General features: G+C 60.2%; 2 protein-coding genes across 2 annotated transcripts in view; both read right to left on the bottom strand.

Annotated features, from left to right (window-relative positions):
• The window catches only part of LOC106695758 (microtubule-actin cross-linking factor 1), an 11817-nt gene extending 6434 nt beyond the window's left edge, over nt 1–5383 (bottom strand). Inside the window, exons 1-2 of the mRNA XM_014450583.2 lie at nt 5047–5383; nt 3576–3774 (exon numbers count right to left, since the gene is read on the bottom strand). Coding sequence (XP_014306069.1) covers nt 3576–3771 — 196 coding nt within the window. The 5' untranslated portion in view covers nt 3772–3774; nt 5047–5383. The remainder of the gene's footprint in view (nt 1–3575; nt 3775–5046) is intronic.
• Nucleotides 5384–5480: 97 nt separating this feature from the next.
• PARP10 (poly(ADP-ribose) polymerase family member 10) lies at nt 5481–12652 on the bottom strand (the record flags this gene model as incomplete). The annotated part of the gene is made up of 7 exons (XM_023749093.1): nt 5481–6130; nt 6209–6383; nt 10263–10396; nt 10501–11145; nt 11343–11439; nt 11563–11784; nt 11897–12652. Coding segments are annotated over 7 exons (2376 nt in total), but the record flags the coding sequence as incomplete, so codon positions are not given.
• Between the last annotated feature and the right edge of the window lie 7 nt (nt 12653–12659).

Below are 12659 nucleotides of genomic sequence, written 5' to 3'. Positions count from 1 at the left end.
GGCTGGACCCGGGGCTCCGCGGGCTCAACGCTATACGCACGGCGCGTGCCAGCGAGCGAACCCCACCTCCGCTTCTGGCCGGGTCCGGGGCGCAACAGCCTGAATTTTCCCCGTCCGTTCCGGTCCGGCTCCCAACCCCGTGGCAGCCCCTCCCTCTCCAGCCCCGACCTCTCCGTAACCCGATGGGATCCGGCTGCTTCACCTGAATCACCGGGCACCCTCCATCCTCCCCCTCCGCCTCCACTAAGAACCTTTCCCTTGCAACGTTGGACCCGGAATTGGTATCAACATAGAAAGGGCTCAGCCCTGGCCGGTGTGCTCAGTGGTTAGAGCGCAGGCCTGCGGACTGAAGGGTCTCGGTTCGATTCCTGATCAGGGCACATGCCAGGGTTTCGGGCTGAGTCCCCAGTGGGGGGCGTGCAGGAGGCAGCCAATCGGTGAGTCTCATTATTGATGTTTCTGTCTCTCCCTCTCCCTTCCTCTCAAAAAACATATTTAAAAAATGATTAAAAAAAATAAAAAGCCCGGCTTGAGCCCTAGCTGGTGTTGCTCAGTGGATAGAGCGTTGGCCTGCCGAGTGAAGGGTCCCGGTTCGATTCCAGTCAAGGGCACATGGCCAGGTTGTGCGCTCGATCCCCAGTAGGGGGCGTGCAGGAGGCAGCCAATACATATTTCTCTCTCATTGATGTTTCTACCTCTCCCTCTCCATCTCTCTGAAATCAATAAAAACATACTAGGTGTACCGGTTAACAATGCGGATTTTTTTCAATAGATGGAGTTACACACATGTTAATATATATGCGATTTGATATGAATGCTATTTTGTTGTATTGACAACAAGCTTCAAAACTTCATATGACAAATTTTCTGAAGGTGTTTTAGATATTTTGGAAAATATATACTTAGCTTATAAAATTTATGATGATACATGTAAAGGGTTTGGCTGGGATGCTTGTTACCCTCGGACTTTTCCTTGTCTAGTATTAGACATTTTCTGTTCCTAATCAATGTTGGCTTAGTATTGTTACTTTTGTTCCTGATATGTAAATGTTATACTAGATGCAGAAAAACAAAACTTGACAAACAGCAAAAAGACTTGGATCATAGTGGCTCAAAAATTAGAAATGATCCAGACTAGTACTTTTTAACAAGGACATATAGGATCTGACTGCCTCCCATTTACCTGCCCTTTTTTGAATAATAATAATTCGACCTTAAATGCCATCTAAGGTTATGGTCTTGCTCCATCCCCAGTGGTCCACCTGTTCAGCAAGACATGCTGACACTGAGACATCCTAGGAATGAGCCTTCCTAGCAACGTGGGACTCCATTATCCAACCAAAAGGTTGGTCATCAATGCATCCTTTGGATTGATTTATGACCAAAAGGGGGATGTGTGGACGAAAGGGGCCACCTGCTAACCTGACAGCTCAGGGAAGGCCTGCATGGCGGTCTTGCAAACTCAGAGACCTGAAGTCACCACAAAGGATGGTCTGAATTTAAACTTTAACTAAAGCAGTGATGGTGGGTAGTTACATCCCAGGCCAGTATCTTCACTGACAAGGTCAACCTTTACCTTAACTGAGCCTATCTGTCTTTTTGCATCTATGATAACAGACCCTTGAAATGTCTGGGTAACTTGTAACTTCCCTTTTTCTGGAGCCCCTGGGGCACAACCAAATGTGCTGGGCGCCAGGACAGATACCACAAATTCCTTCATTATCATGTTAATTGATCCTTCACCCACCTAAGTATGTGTCCATCATTTTACTTTTTATCCAATCCCAGGGGTTTCCCCTGCTTTGCTTTATCCCTCCTCCTTAATCTATCACCAATGAATTTCATGTAACCCACCTACGTCCCTCCTTTGATTGCAATGTATAAATACAAATGTAACCCCACCATTCTCCAGAGCATTATCTCAATTCGTTGAGGTTCTGCTTCCTGGCATATGTCGACAGTTTGGCTCAAATAAACTCACAAAAAATAAAAAATAAAAATGTCGAATTTTGTGCCAAAAAAGAGCATTTGTGGGAAGTTTTAATTCATTACTTTATTTTGAAGAACAAGTTATCATATACTTCGGGAAGCTTATGGTGAACCTGCTCCATCTCAAGATACTCGTGAACGCTGATTTAAATGCTTTAAAAGTGATGATTTCGATGTGAAAGACAAAGAACGTCCAGGTCAATCGAAAAAGTTTGGAGACCAACAATGACAAGCATTATTGGATGAAGATGCGTGTCAAACTCAAAAACAACTTGCAGAAAGATTAAATGTTGCTCAGCAAACAATTTTCGATCTTTGACAAGCAACGGGAACGATTTTAAAGGAAGGAAAATGGGTGCACATCAATGCTAAGAACATCAGCAGGCGATGCCCGAGGCCCTGCCCTGGCCTTGGCTGCTGCGTGGCCAGAGCCCACTGCTGGGGCAGGACCGCGCGGAGGAAGGCGAGGGTGTGGAAGGACATTCCTGATTCGCTTTCGTTTGGGGAAAAAGGGCCTCTTTTTTTGGTTGTTGTTAATCCTCACCCCGAGGATACTTTTCCACTGATTTCTTTTTTTTACAGAGTGGAAAGGAGGGAGGGAAGAGAGGGGGAGTGGATAAAGAGAGCAACCTGGGTTGGTTGCCTCTGAGGCCAGGATGGACCCTTCAACCCTTCAATCAAGGTACGTGCCCTCGACTGGGAACCCAACCTGCGACCCTTCCATGTGCTGGTCTCTAACCACTGAGCTCACCAGCCAGGGCAAGGACCTCTTTTAAAATCCATATGTGACGCTTGAAAAAAGCCTGTCAGGTCCTGGGTCCCCTTCACACCTGCCCCTGGGGGTGGGGGGTGGGTGGCCAGCCTCCGCCCTGTCCTGCTGTCCTGCTCCTCTGTGTGTCCACCCCCAAAGTCCCTTGCTGCCCACACCATCCCTGCTCAGCAGCTGGCCCCCCAGCCTCTCCCCACACGCCGTGGGCCACCCTCTCAGCCCCCTCAGAGCAGGCCCTGCCCTCCAAACCCCTCATCATCATCCGGGTCTGAATAGTGGGTGGGGTCAGGACTCCACAGCCTGGCACAGAGACCCTCCACGGGCTCCCCTGTGCCCAGCACATCCTGGGGGGTCTTCCAGAACGAGCCACCCACTTCCCCAAGGGAGGGGCCACTGTCCAGCTGGCTTTCCCATCCTCCTCCCCAGAATGGCCAGGCCCTGGCTCAGGGAGGGACCCTCCTGTCCTGAGGACGTGCCTCCACCGCCCCTCATGGGGGCAGCCAAGACCAGGGGCCTGGAAGGCAGCTCTGCCCCAGGAACCCAAGAAAGTATCCGCAGGGCATTGGGGCGCTGGGCCGGGTCATGAGGCCTGTGATGGCGCCGCCGCCGAGCAGCTTAACCTCAGGCCCGGTGCAGAGACCGGTGCGGCCAGTAGGTGGCGCGGTGCTGCCTGCCATCGCGGGGACAGGAGGGCCCTCTCTGACCCGCAGACCTCACCTGTCCTTCCAGCCCCTACACCTGCACGCAGCGCAGCGCTCCGCAGCGCGAGGGCAACCAGCCAGCGCTTAGAAACCGGAGGACGAGGCCCTTCGCTTACCTGCGATTCGGATGACTGCCCGCTCAGCTGGGTCCAGGACGCTGCCATTGCCGGCCGAGCCGCCTCCGCTGCGCCGGCTCCGCTGCGTCTTGCCCAGGTTCCAGGGCAGGGTGTCCCCGGGGCTGGGGGAGCCGCTGCCTCCGTTGGAGGAACCATCCTCGGCCGCTGTCCGCACCTCAAGGTCCTCCCCCGACATGGCCTGCGGGAGAGGGAGCAGGAGGGGGTCACACTGGGGGGACTGCACACCGACCCAGCACCTTCTTAACCTAGACACTGGCCCCACCCCATCCACCTGGACACGGACGCCCCCCCGCCCCGTCCCACCTCATCACACACTGACCCCCACCTTCTCCACCCACCACAGCTGGCCCCGCCCCCTCCAGCTCATCCCTCGGACACCACACAGTGACCCCTCCCAAGCACTGACCTCACTGCCTCCAGGCCATCACTAGGACAGTGCCTCCCCTCACTGCTGCCCCCCCTCCTCTTAGTCACCCAAACGCTGACCCCTCTGTGCTGTCCCCCAGGGGCTCACACATCAGAGGACACTGACCCCTACCCTTGACCCTGACCAACGGCAGGGGAGGGGTAATTACCTCCACTTGGACACTGACCCCACCCTCCACCGCATCACTCAGACACCCGCCACCCCACGCCCACAACCAACCCCACACCTGGCCCCCGTCTCCTTTAATCCTCTGACCACCAGGAAAACCAGGCCATCAGGAAGCACTGACCGCTGCCCCTCCCCTCCAGGCCCGACCCCATCCCCTGGACAATGGCGCTGTACCTCCAAGCTGTCTCCGCCTCTAAGACTCCCCAAGGCCCCACCGCCAGCCCCGCACGCGTCTCCGCAGTGAACTCCTATAAATAGCCGGAGCCGCAGCGGCGTGGGCCCGGGAGCTGGCTGCGGGCTGCGGCAGGGCTGGGAGGGAGCCGGGCCGCCGCTCAGCACCCACCCGAGCACGCACACCCGCACCCGCACCGCCGGCGCTGCCCGAGCGCACGCACACCCACGCGTGCACACTCCAGCTCCCCGTCCCCAAGAGCGCTGGCGTGCGAGGGGTGAATGGGGCTCTGTTCCCGCGGGGGTGGGGTGGCGTGGGGGCACAATGTGGGCTCTGTGCCGCGGCCCTCGGGCTAAGGTATGGGGAGGAGACAGGGGCACCCAGGGGGCCACTCCGCCCCGCCTCTCCCAGCTCCTCCACCGGCCGCCTGAGCTCCAGCCCCCGCCCGCGCCCCGGGGGCAGCCGGGCCTCCCCAACAATCTTTCCTGTCCACACCCTGGGCACCGCCCGACCAGTTCCGCAGTCTCGGGGTGCAGAGGTGGAGTCCTCCCGAGGGAGGACGGGCCGCCACGTCGCCCCTAGTTCCGGGACGTAGCCCCTTAGTTCTGAGGCCGGAGAGCCCCCACCCCACCCCGAGGCTCCCGTGAGCCGCGCGCCTCTCCATCGGACCCGGGCATACGTGCCTGGTGGCTCAGCTCAGCGAGGCTCGGCCGCCGCAGCCAGGACTGCTGGACCCGGAGAGTCCTGGGAGGCGGCGCGGGCGGGGGCGAGCTCGGAGCCCCGCCCAGGCTCCCAACCGAACGCCGCTGAGCAATGGGGCGCCCGAGTGCGCGCGGGGCCGGGAGCCCACGGAGGCGGTGGGACTGGAACACGAGTGCGGCTCGGCCTGGGCGGAGCCCCTGTCGCCAGACACGGCCCCCTCCCCGCGCACACGGGTGGGCCGGTCCGCAAGGAGACGTTGCTGGGGCGCGTGCGTGACACTAAGGCGACGTGGGGTGCGCGCCCTGGACCGCCCCAGAGGAGCAGCGGGCTCTGCCCCCGCCCCCGCCCCTGCCCCTGCCCCTCACCACGCGGAGGTCCCGCCCACCTTTCCACTGGGGTCGGATGGACTAGTTGCTCCAGCAGGTCCCTCTGCCTGGTTCCACGTTTATTCAAATAACAGAGTCGCGCTTAAGAGAGGTGTGGCCTCGGCGGAGGGTGTGGGCCGTCAGCCCTCCTCCTGGGCTCTGCTGACCCCTGGTGGCTGGGCGCGCCCCTGAGGGGACCCCGCCCCAGCCCTCCACGCTGCTCCCCGGGTCCCCGAACCTCGACAGGAGGCAGGGGCGGCTCCGGCAGCAGATCCGTAAGGCTGTGTGCAGCTGGGGCCTGGGGAGAGCAGGAGGCCAGCCGAGCGGGACAGAGCCGAGAGGGGCCGCTGGGGCTAGGAGTCCGGGGAGTGGCCCGAGGGCCCAGAGGGGTCCTGAAGGGGAACCCCGGGTATGCGCTCGCACGTGATGAGGTGGGTGGGCAGCGCCTGGGTGTCGTGAAAGATGACAAAGATGCTGGGCTGGCGGAGGCAGTCAACGGCGCTGTCGTAACGCAGGAGCCCGTGGCCCGGGGCGCGCAGAGGGGGCGCCCGCAGCTGGCGATGGCCCTGCCCGTAGTCCCCGGTCAGCACTCGCGCCACAAACACTGCCTTGTGGCCCTCGGCGTCCGGGGGCGAGTAGCGGTCTTGCACGGAGAGGGAGGCGCGCTTGGCGAAGTATACTCCCTGCCCGTAGAGCGTGCCTGCGGGCCAAAGGGCTGGGGTCAGGGCTCCCGGGGGACAGAGCCCACGCCCCGCGCCCCCAGGCTTCCCCGGCTCACCATTGCGGCCGCAGAAGCTGCGGTTGAAGCCGTAGGCACAGATTTCGGGGACAGCGGGCACCGACGTGCCGTGGTACAGGACGTGCTCCACCGGCCGCTGCTCGCAGCGCTGCTCCAGGCGCTCTCGGTACAGCTCATACTGTTGCTGCAGCAGCGGGTGCAGCACGCGCTCCACCTGCCAGGCGGCCACAGGGTTAGTTGGAGACCCGCCCCACCCTCTGGGCCAAAGGGACAGCGCTGGGGTGGGAAACCAGGAGCCCTGTGTTGGCCTGGCCTGCGTGACTCAGTGGAGGAGCCTGGACCTGTGAACCAGGAGGTCCTGGTTCAATTCCCCGTCAGGGCACATGCCCGGGTTGTGGGCTCGATCCCCAATGTGGGGCGTGCAGGAGGCAACGGATCCATGAGTCTCTCTCATCATTGATGTTTCTGTCTCTCTCTTCCTCTCTTTTCCTCACTGAAGTCAATAAAAACATATATATATGAGCCCTGTGTTGGAGGAGGTCACGGTCTGGGGAGACCGCAGGGCCAACCTTCCAGGAGGCCCTACCACTCACCAGCTCTGGGCACCACAGACAGGCCTCTGCAGAGAGAAGCTGAGCCAGGTACCTCCCCTGCACCAGGACTTCACCCCCAACACCAAGGGACACCCCTGGGCCTCGCGGTGCTGGGAAGACCAGGCGACCAGTCACACCCCAGCCATGGACGAGCTGCAGGGACCCACACAGTTTCTAAGGAAATTCTAACAGTCTGCAGGGCGAGGCAAAAGATAGCATATCCACAAAACAAAGCTAGCAAATGTGAAACAAGTACTCTGAAAATTAGCGAGTTCTTACATTAAGAATGGAATTGAACTATTACCTGAAAAAGAAAATTTTTAATCCTCACCCGAGGATATATTTTTTTTTAGAGAGAGTAGAAGAGAGAGGGAAAGGCAGAGAGAAGCATCGATGTGAGAGAAACACGTCAATTGGTTGCCTCCTGCACGCACCCCGGTCTGCAACCCAAGGTATGTGCGCTTGACCGGAATCGAACCCGGGACCCTTTGGTCCACAGGCTGACGCTCTATCCACACAGCCAAACTGGCTCGGGCTGAAAAATAATTTTTTAAAAACTCTTAAAGAATGAAATTGCTGAACGAAATCTAGCGGGGAGGCCAGATAGTAATCAGATCCTGGAGCTAGAGTTAAGGAGAGACTCCGAGTTCAGAGCTAGAGAAAAGAGTGGAAACTGTGAGAGAACCGTGAGGGAGGAGGCTGAGGCCCGTGCGAAGGGAACTGCACAGGAAGAGGACAGCAGGTGACAGGAGCACGGGAGGGACGGACGCAGTGTCCCCGCGCTGGAGGTGGCGTCTCCAGGTGGGAGGGACCCATGAGATGACAGGACAGTGGGGAAGGACACGTCCCTGCCAGAAACTGTCAACCTTCAAAGCGAAAGACCACTCATGCCCACACACACACACCAACGTCAACGCACAAACAGAAAAAGTCTCGCATCCTCACACGGGTGTCTCCCCGCTGATACCCGGCGCTAAGAAACTAGAGAGATTTTTTTTTTAACTTTCCAAGAGCAAACATTTTCAAAGAAAAAGAGTAATGTTTTTCCAAGATTCCTGGAAAGAAGACATATTCTGATCCCGAACACTATATGCAGCCACGCTGTTATTGGTGAGGACAAAATCAGGACACGTTAACATAGGCAAGAACCAGCGGTGCTCATTTAAGTGAACAGAAATGTTTAAAAAAAACCACAAATGCAACTTTTGTTTGAAAGAGAATACTTGGCATCAATATCAAATTATATTTGCAAATTACCTCTCACCGTAAAAGGCAAACAAAATTTAAAAGTTCAAGATGGTTACTACCAGGCCCTGGCTGGGTAGCTCAGTTGGTTAGAGAATCATCCAATCCACCAAGGTTATGGGTTCAATCCCCCCACCCCCAATCAGGGCACATACAAGAATCAAGCAATAAATGCATGAACAAGTGGAACAACAAACCAAGGTCTCTTTCTCTTCCTGTCTCTCTCAAAATTAATTTTTAAAAAAAAAGATGGTTAGTACCCACTCAAGGAGATGCTTCTACTGAACAGAAAACAAGATTTGTGCAAGAGGGCCGCCAGGAGCACAAGGAGCGACCCAGTGCCAAGCACAGCACAGAAAAGAACGGAGAGCGCGAGGAAAGCGAAGAGCCGCCCGTCCTCGAACCCTGGCGCATCCTCTCTCACACAATCCTGTTTTCATCACTAGGATGCATTTCTCCACGCGCTCTGTGGCTCAATGGTAAAGACATTTTCCATTATCTCTGTATCCATCAACCTGCAGCCCAAGGATGGGGCTTTGTGATGGTTGCAGAATAGACGGCGAAGCTCATTTGTCGACCTTGACGACAGAATAAAGACGATGTGTCCGACCACACTGTGCGGTGGACGACGGAGGAGGTGAGGGCGGGAAGGAGGGCGAGAAACAGTTTCCCAAGTGAAGTGGGGCAGCGGGGCCGGGGGAAGAGACTCAGGTGTACCCTCCAGAGTCACACAGGTGGTGCCTGGGAGACGCACGTGCACGTAACTGACCACACATGCAGGGAGCCAGGGACGCGGCTGCAGTGTGTCCCTCCCCTCCCCACGCGCAGAAGGGACAGCTGCCAGGTGCAGAAGTGGAGGAAATGTACTTGGTCCGAAGGTTAACGGTCATCTCCAAGAAAGCAGTGGTGGCAGGTGGTGGCGACTGGCAGGGCGGGTCTGGGGAAGCCCAGAGGTCTTGTCTCTCTGACCGGCTCCAGGTCACCCAGGTGCTGGGTCCACCCACACTTTGTGCATCGAGAGTCGAGAGCACCTGGCTGGCATCACTGGCGCATGGGCCCAGCTCTCGCTGTCTCGCCCTCCGTGAGCCTGCCCATGAGCACTCAGCCCTGCCCTCTGCTCCAGCTACTCCTCCCCCTCCATCCTCCCATCACCAGCTACTTCTCAGACTGGATCCTGTCCTCACTGCCAAGTCACCCTCCTCCCCCAGCCCAGCTCAGCTCCAGCCCTGCCCTCACCCTCACTGCCAGCTGACCAGCCCGGCAGAGCCTCCTCCTGCCCTTCCTTCTGGCCATGCAGATGCCCTGGGCCTTGCCACCCTGCAACACCCGCCCCTCCCCAGCCCTTCCTCAGCCTCGTCTCCCTGCGCTCCTGGGGTTTCTCTCTGGCTCCCACGGGGGTCCCAGCCTTTTGTGAGGCGCACCCACGCTCAGAGATGCCTCAGTTAGCGAGTGACCCGACAGGAGGAGGCGGCGGCCCTGCAGCCAGCCCTCTTCTTCTCTTTTTGTTTGGTTACTCGGCACCCGAGGATATTTTCCCATTGATCGTTAGGGAGCGTGGAAGAGAGAGGGAATGACAGAGAGAAACATCGATGTGAGAGAAACACATCGATGGATTGCTTCCTGCACAAGCCCTGACCAGGGCCCGGGCCGGGGAGGAGCCTGCAACAAAGATATGTGCCCTTGACCGCAATCGAACCCGGGACCCTTTGGTCCGCGGGCCGATGCTCTACCCGCTGGGCCACACCGGCCAGTCCAGCCAGCCCTCTTCTTGCTGGAGCGACTGTGAGAGGCAGGAGAGACCCGGAACAGCACGGGCTCTCTGTGGAGTAATCCTTGCAGGAGCCACAAGATGGCATCGCTGGTGTAGCTGGCAACGCAGGACCCTGCTCAAGCCTGTCAGGTCTCGGACACGGCCTCCCGCCACCTCTGCGCCCTTGTCTGCCCCACCCCAGACTCTGCGAACGGCCTCCGGCCACCTCTGCGCCCTTGCCTGCCCCACCCCAGACTCTGTGAACGGCCTCCCGCCACCTCTGCGCCCTTGTCTGCCCCACCCCAGACTCTGCGAACGGCCTCTGGCAGGGAATGGTCTGGGAGCCGGTGCTCTTCCCTCCTCCAACAGCTCCCAGCCTGCCCCCCGCCGGGCTCCGGGCCAGCTGACCCTGACAGGCAAAAAGGACAGCCCACAGGCTCTGCAAGGCGAAAACGGTGCCAGGAGCCCAGGAGGCCACGGCTGACAAGACCAGAACTAGACTCACCCGGACGATGCAGATCCTGCTGTGGGCAGAGTCCAGGGTGTCATAGAAGGTCTGCACCACCTCCTGGAACTCGGGGCTGTCCTCAGCCAGACGCTCCAGCCTGCCCCAGGGCCCCTTCGGCCTCTGCTGTGGCCCTGACACACGGGGAGAAAGAAGGTCTGCGCCATGCCCGGGGCACGGGTGGGTTCAGGGAGCTAGCCCACCCCCCCCCCACCCCCTGTCCCAGGTGCAGACTCACCGGTGGGGCTCGAAGCCTCCAAAGGATAGGTCACACTCTGACCCCAGGGGCCAGCCAGTAGTGCCCTTAAGTGGCGGGCTGCACGGGTGGGCTGGGCCCCAAAGCCACGGAGGACAGCGCGGTCATTGTGAAGGGCCAGGCTCACACCGTGGCGCCGCTCCAGGCGGGCCAGCAGCTCTGCGGGCAGCGTGTGACCCCGGAGCGCCACTGTCTCCTCCCGGAGGTGCGCCTCCAGGGCAGCCCCGAGTGCCCGGTCCAGCTCGTCCATGTCCTGCTCAAAGGCCACATGCACCACCAGCTGGGCTTGGCCACCAGGCCCCCCGCCCAGCAACTCCTCCTCGGCCTCCAGGGGGGTCGGCTCCAGCAGGGAGAGGGCCAGCGCCCGCTGCAACGCAGCAGCTTCCTCCTGCTCAGCCTCTTGGCCCTGCGGCCCCAGGGACCGGTGGAGAGCCAGCTGCAGCGCCGCCTCCTCCTCCAGGTGCTCGGGGCCCCCGGTGCTGGGGGCCACGGGCTCCTCCTCTGGCTGCTCCTCCTCTGGCTGCTCCTCCTCTGGCTGCTCCTCCGGTTCCTCCTCCCCAGGCTCCAGGGGCAGCCAGTCCTCCCCGTCCAGGCCCTCCAGAGTGGCCAGTAGCTCTCGGACCTCCTCTGGGGACAGGGAGAGGCACTGGGTGAGGGGTCCAGCCCAGCCAAGGTGGGGCTGAAGGGTAGGACGCGTCGGGGAATAGGTGAAAATGAGGGGCTCGGGGGATATGGGGTCACAAGACAGGTGGGCGTCCAAGGCAAGGCAGAGGGCGAGGTCAAGAAAGGGCCACAGGACGTGCCGGTGTCCCAGGGAGCCCTACCGAGGCTCAGGTTCTCCGGGTCTCTGCCTGTACTGTCCAGGGGCCACGGAGTGTGGGCTTGGCCAGGGAGGGCCTGGAGGGCCTCAGTGGGGTCCACCTGTCAGGAGAGAACTTTAGAGTCCACGGGCCCTCACCCCTCCCTGGCCTCTGAGCAGGGGTGGAGGTGGCGCCGGGCTGAGGAGTGAGGAAGGGGAGGGACAGGCGCAGGCTCCAACGCTACCTCTGCGGGGTCTGTGTCCAGGGCGTCCCCGGCCAGGCGCTCCGTCCCGAAGACGCACTGGAACTGAGCCTCCAGCTCCCGGAGCAGGTGCTGCCCCTCGGGGCCCCGCAGGAACCTGGCGCTGCCGGGGTGCTTCAGGCTCAGCACGTGGTCGCTGATGCTGCCCAGCAGACTCTGCAGAAACTCCTCCGCTGCCTGGCACGGGGCCAGGGCTCCACAGAGCTGCAGGACGCGAGGGGTGAGGGGCAGCTCTCAGGTTCAGGGCACCGGAAAGGTCCCTAGAGCTGCAGGGGGAGAGGGGGCCAAAGGCGAGGACTCGGCCAAGGTCACTCACTCGAAAGCCGGTCATGTCTGATTCCTCAAGTGGGAAGAGGGCGACATCTCCCAGGCCAGCAAGAAGGTCCTCATAATAGAGCTGCATGAAGCGCATGGTGCCCGGCTCCATCGACAGCACCATCTCCACCAGCCCCTCCTGCTCCGGGGGCGCCCCAGGCTCCAGGCTCCCTGATCCCACCCGCTCTGGAGGCCCCAGGGCATTCTCCACTGAGCCCACGGGACCTGGGGACTCTGCAGGCCTTGAGCTGACTGGCTCTGCCTGCCCTGAGGACCCCGGGAGCCCCAGGCTCTCTAGCCCCCCCTGGTCCGAGGACCCCACGGGCCCCGAGCTGACTGGCGCGGCCTGCCCTGAGGACCCCGAGAGCCCCAGGCTCTCTAGCCCCCCCTGGTCCGAGGACCCCACGAGCCCCGAACTGACTGGCGCGGCCTGCCCCAGAGACCCGATGAGCTCTGTCCTTAAAGAGGCTCCTGATTGGCCTGGTGCCTCCTTAGAGCCCAAGGTCACAGTCCCCACACCCTCCAGTGCCCTCGCTGGCTCTCCAGCCTCCAGAAAGGCATGCTCAGTGGCCCCAGACCCCAACTTGGCCGAGTGGTCCCCTCCACTGGCGTCCGCAGCAAGCTCCTCGGGCTCTAGGACGTCGTAGTGGGGGACCAGGTTCAGCTCCGAGCCCTGTAGCCGGTGGTCCTGCTGCAGCACCCGCTCGGCCACTTGAGGGAAGGGAGAGGACGGGGGGCCCGTTAGCGGTCCGAGGGATGAGAGG

The sequence above is a fragment of the Myotis lucifugus genome, unplaced genomic scaffold (genome assembly GCF_000147115.1).
Source record: "Myotis lucifugus unplaced genomic scaffold, Myoluc2.0 scaffold_2752, whole genome shotgun sequence".
Classification (NCBI taxonomy): domain Eukaryota; kingdom Metazoa; phylum Chordata; class Mammalia; order Chiroptera; family Vespertilionidae; genus Myotis; species Myotis lucifugus.
This window is presented reverse-complemented; position numbering and strand designations above follow the sequence as displayed.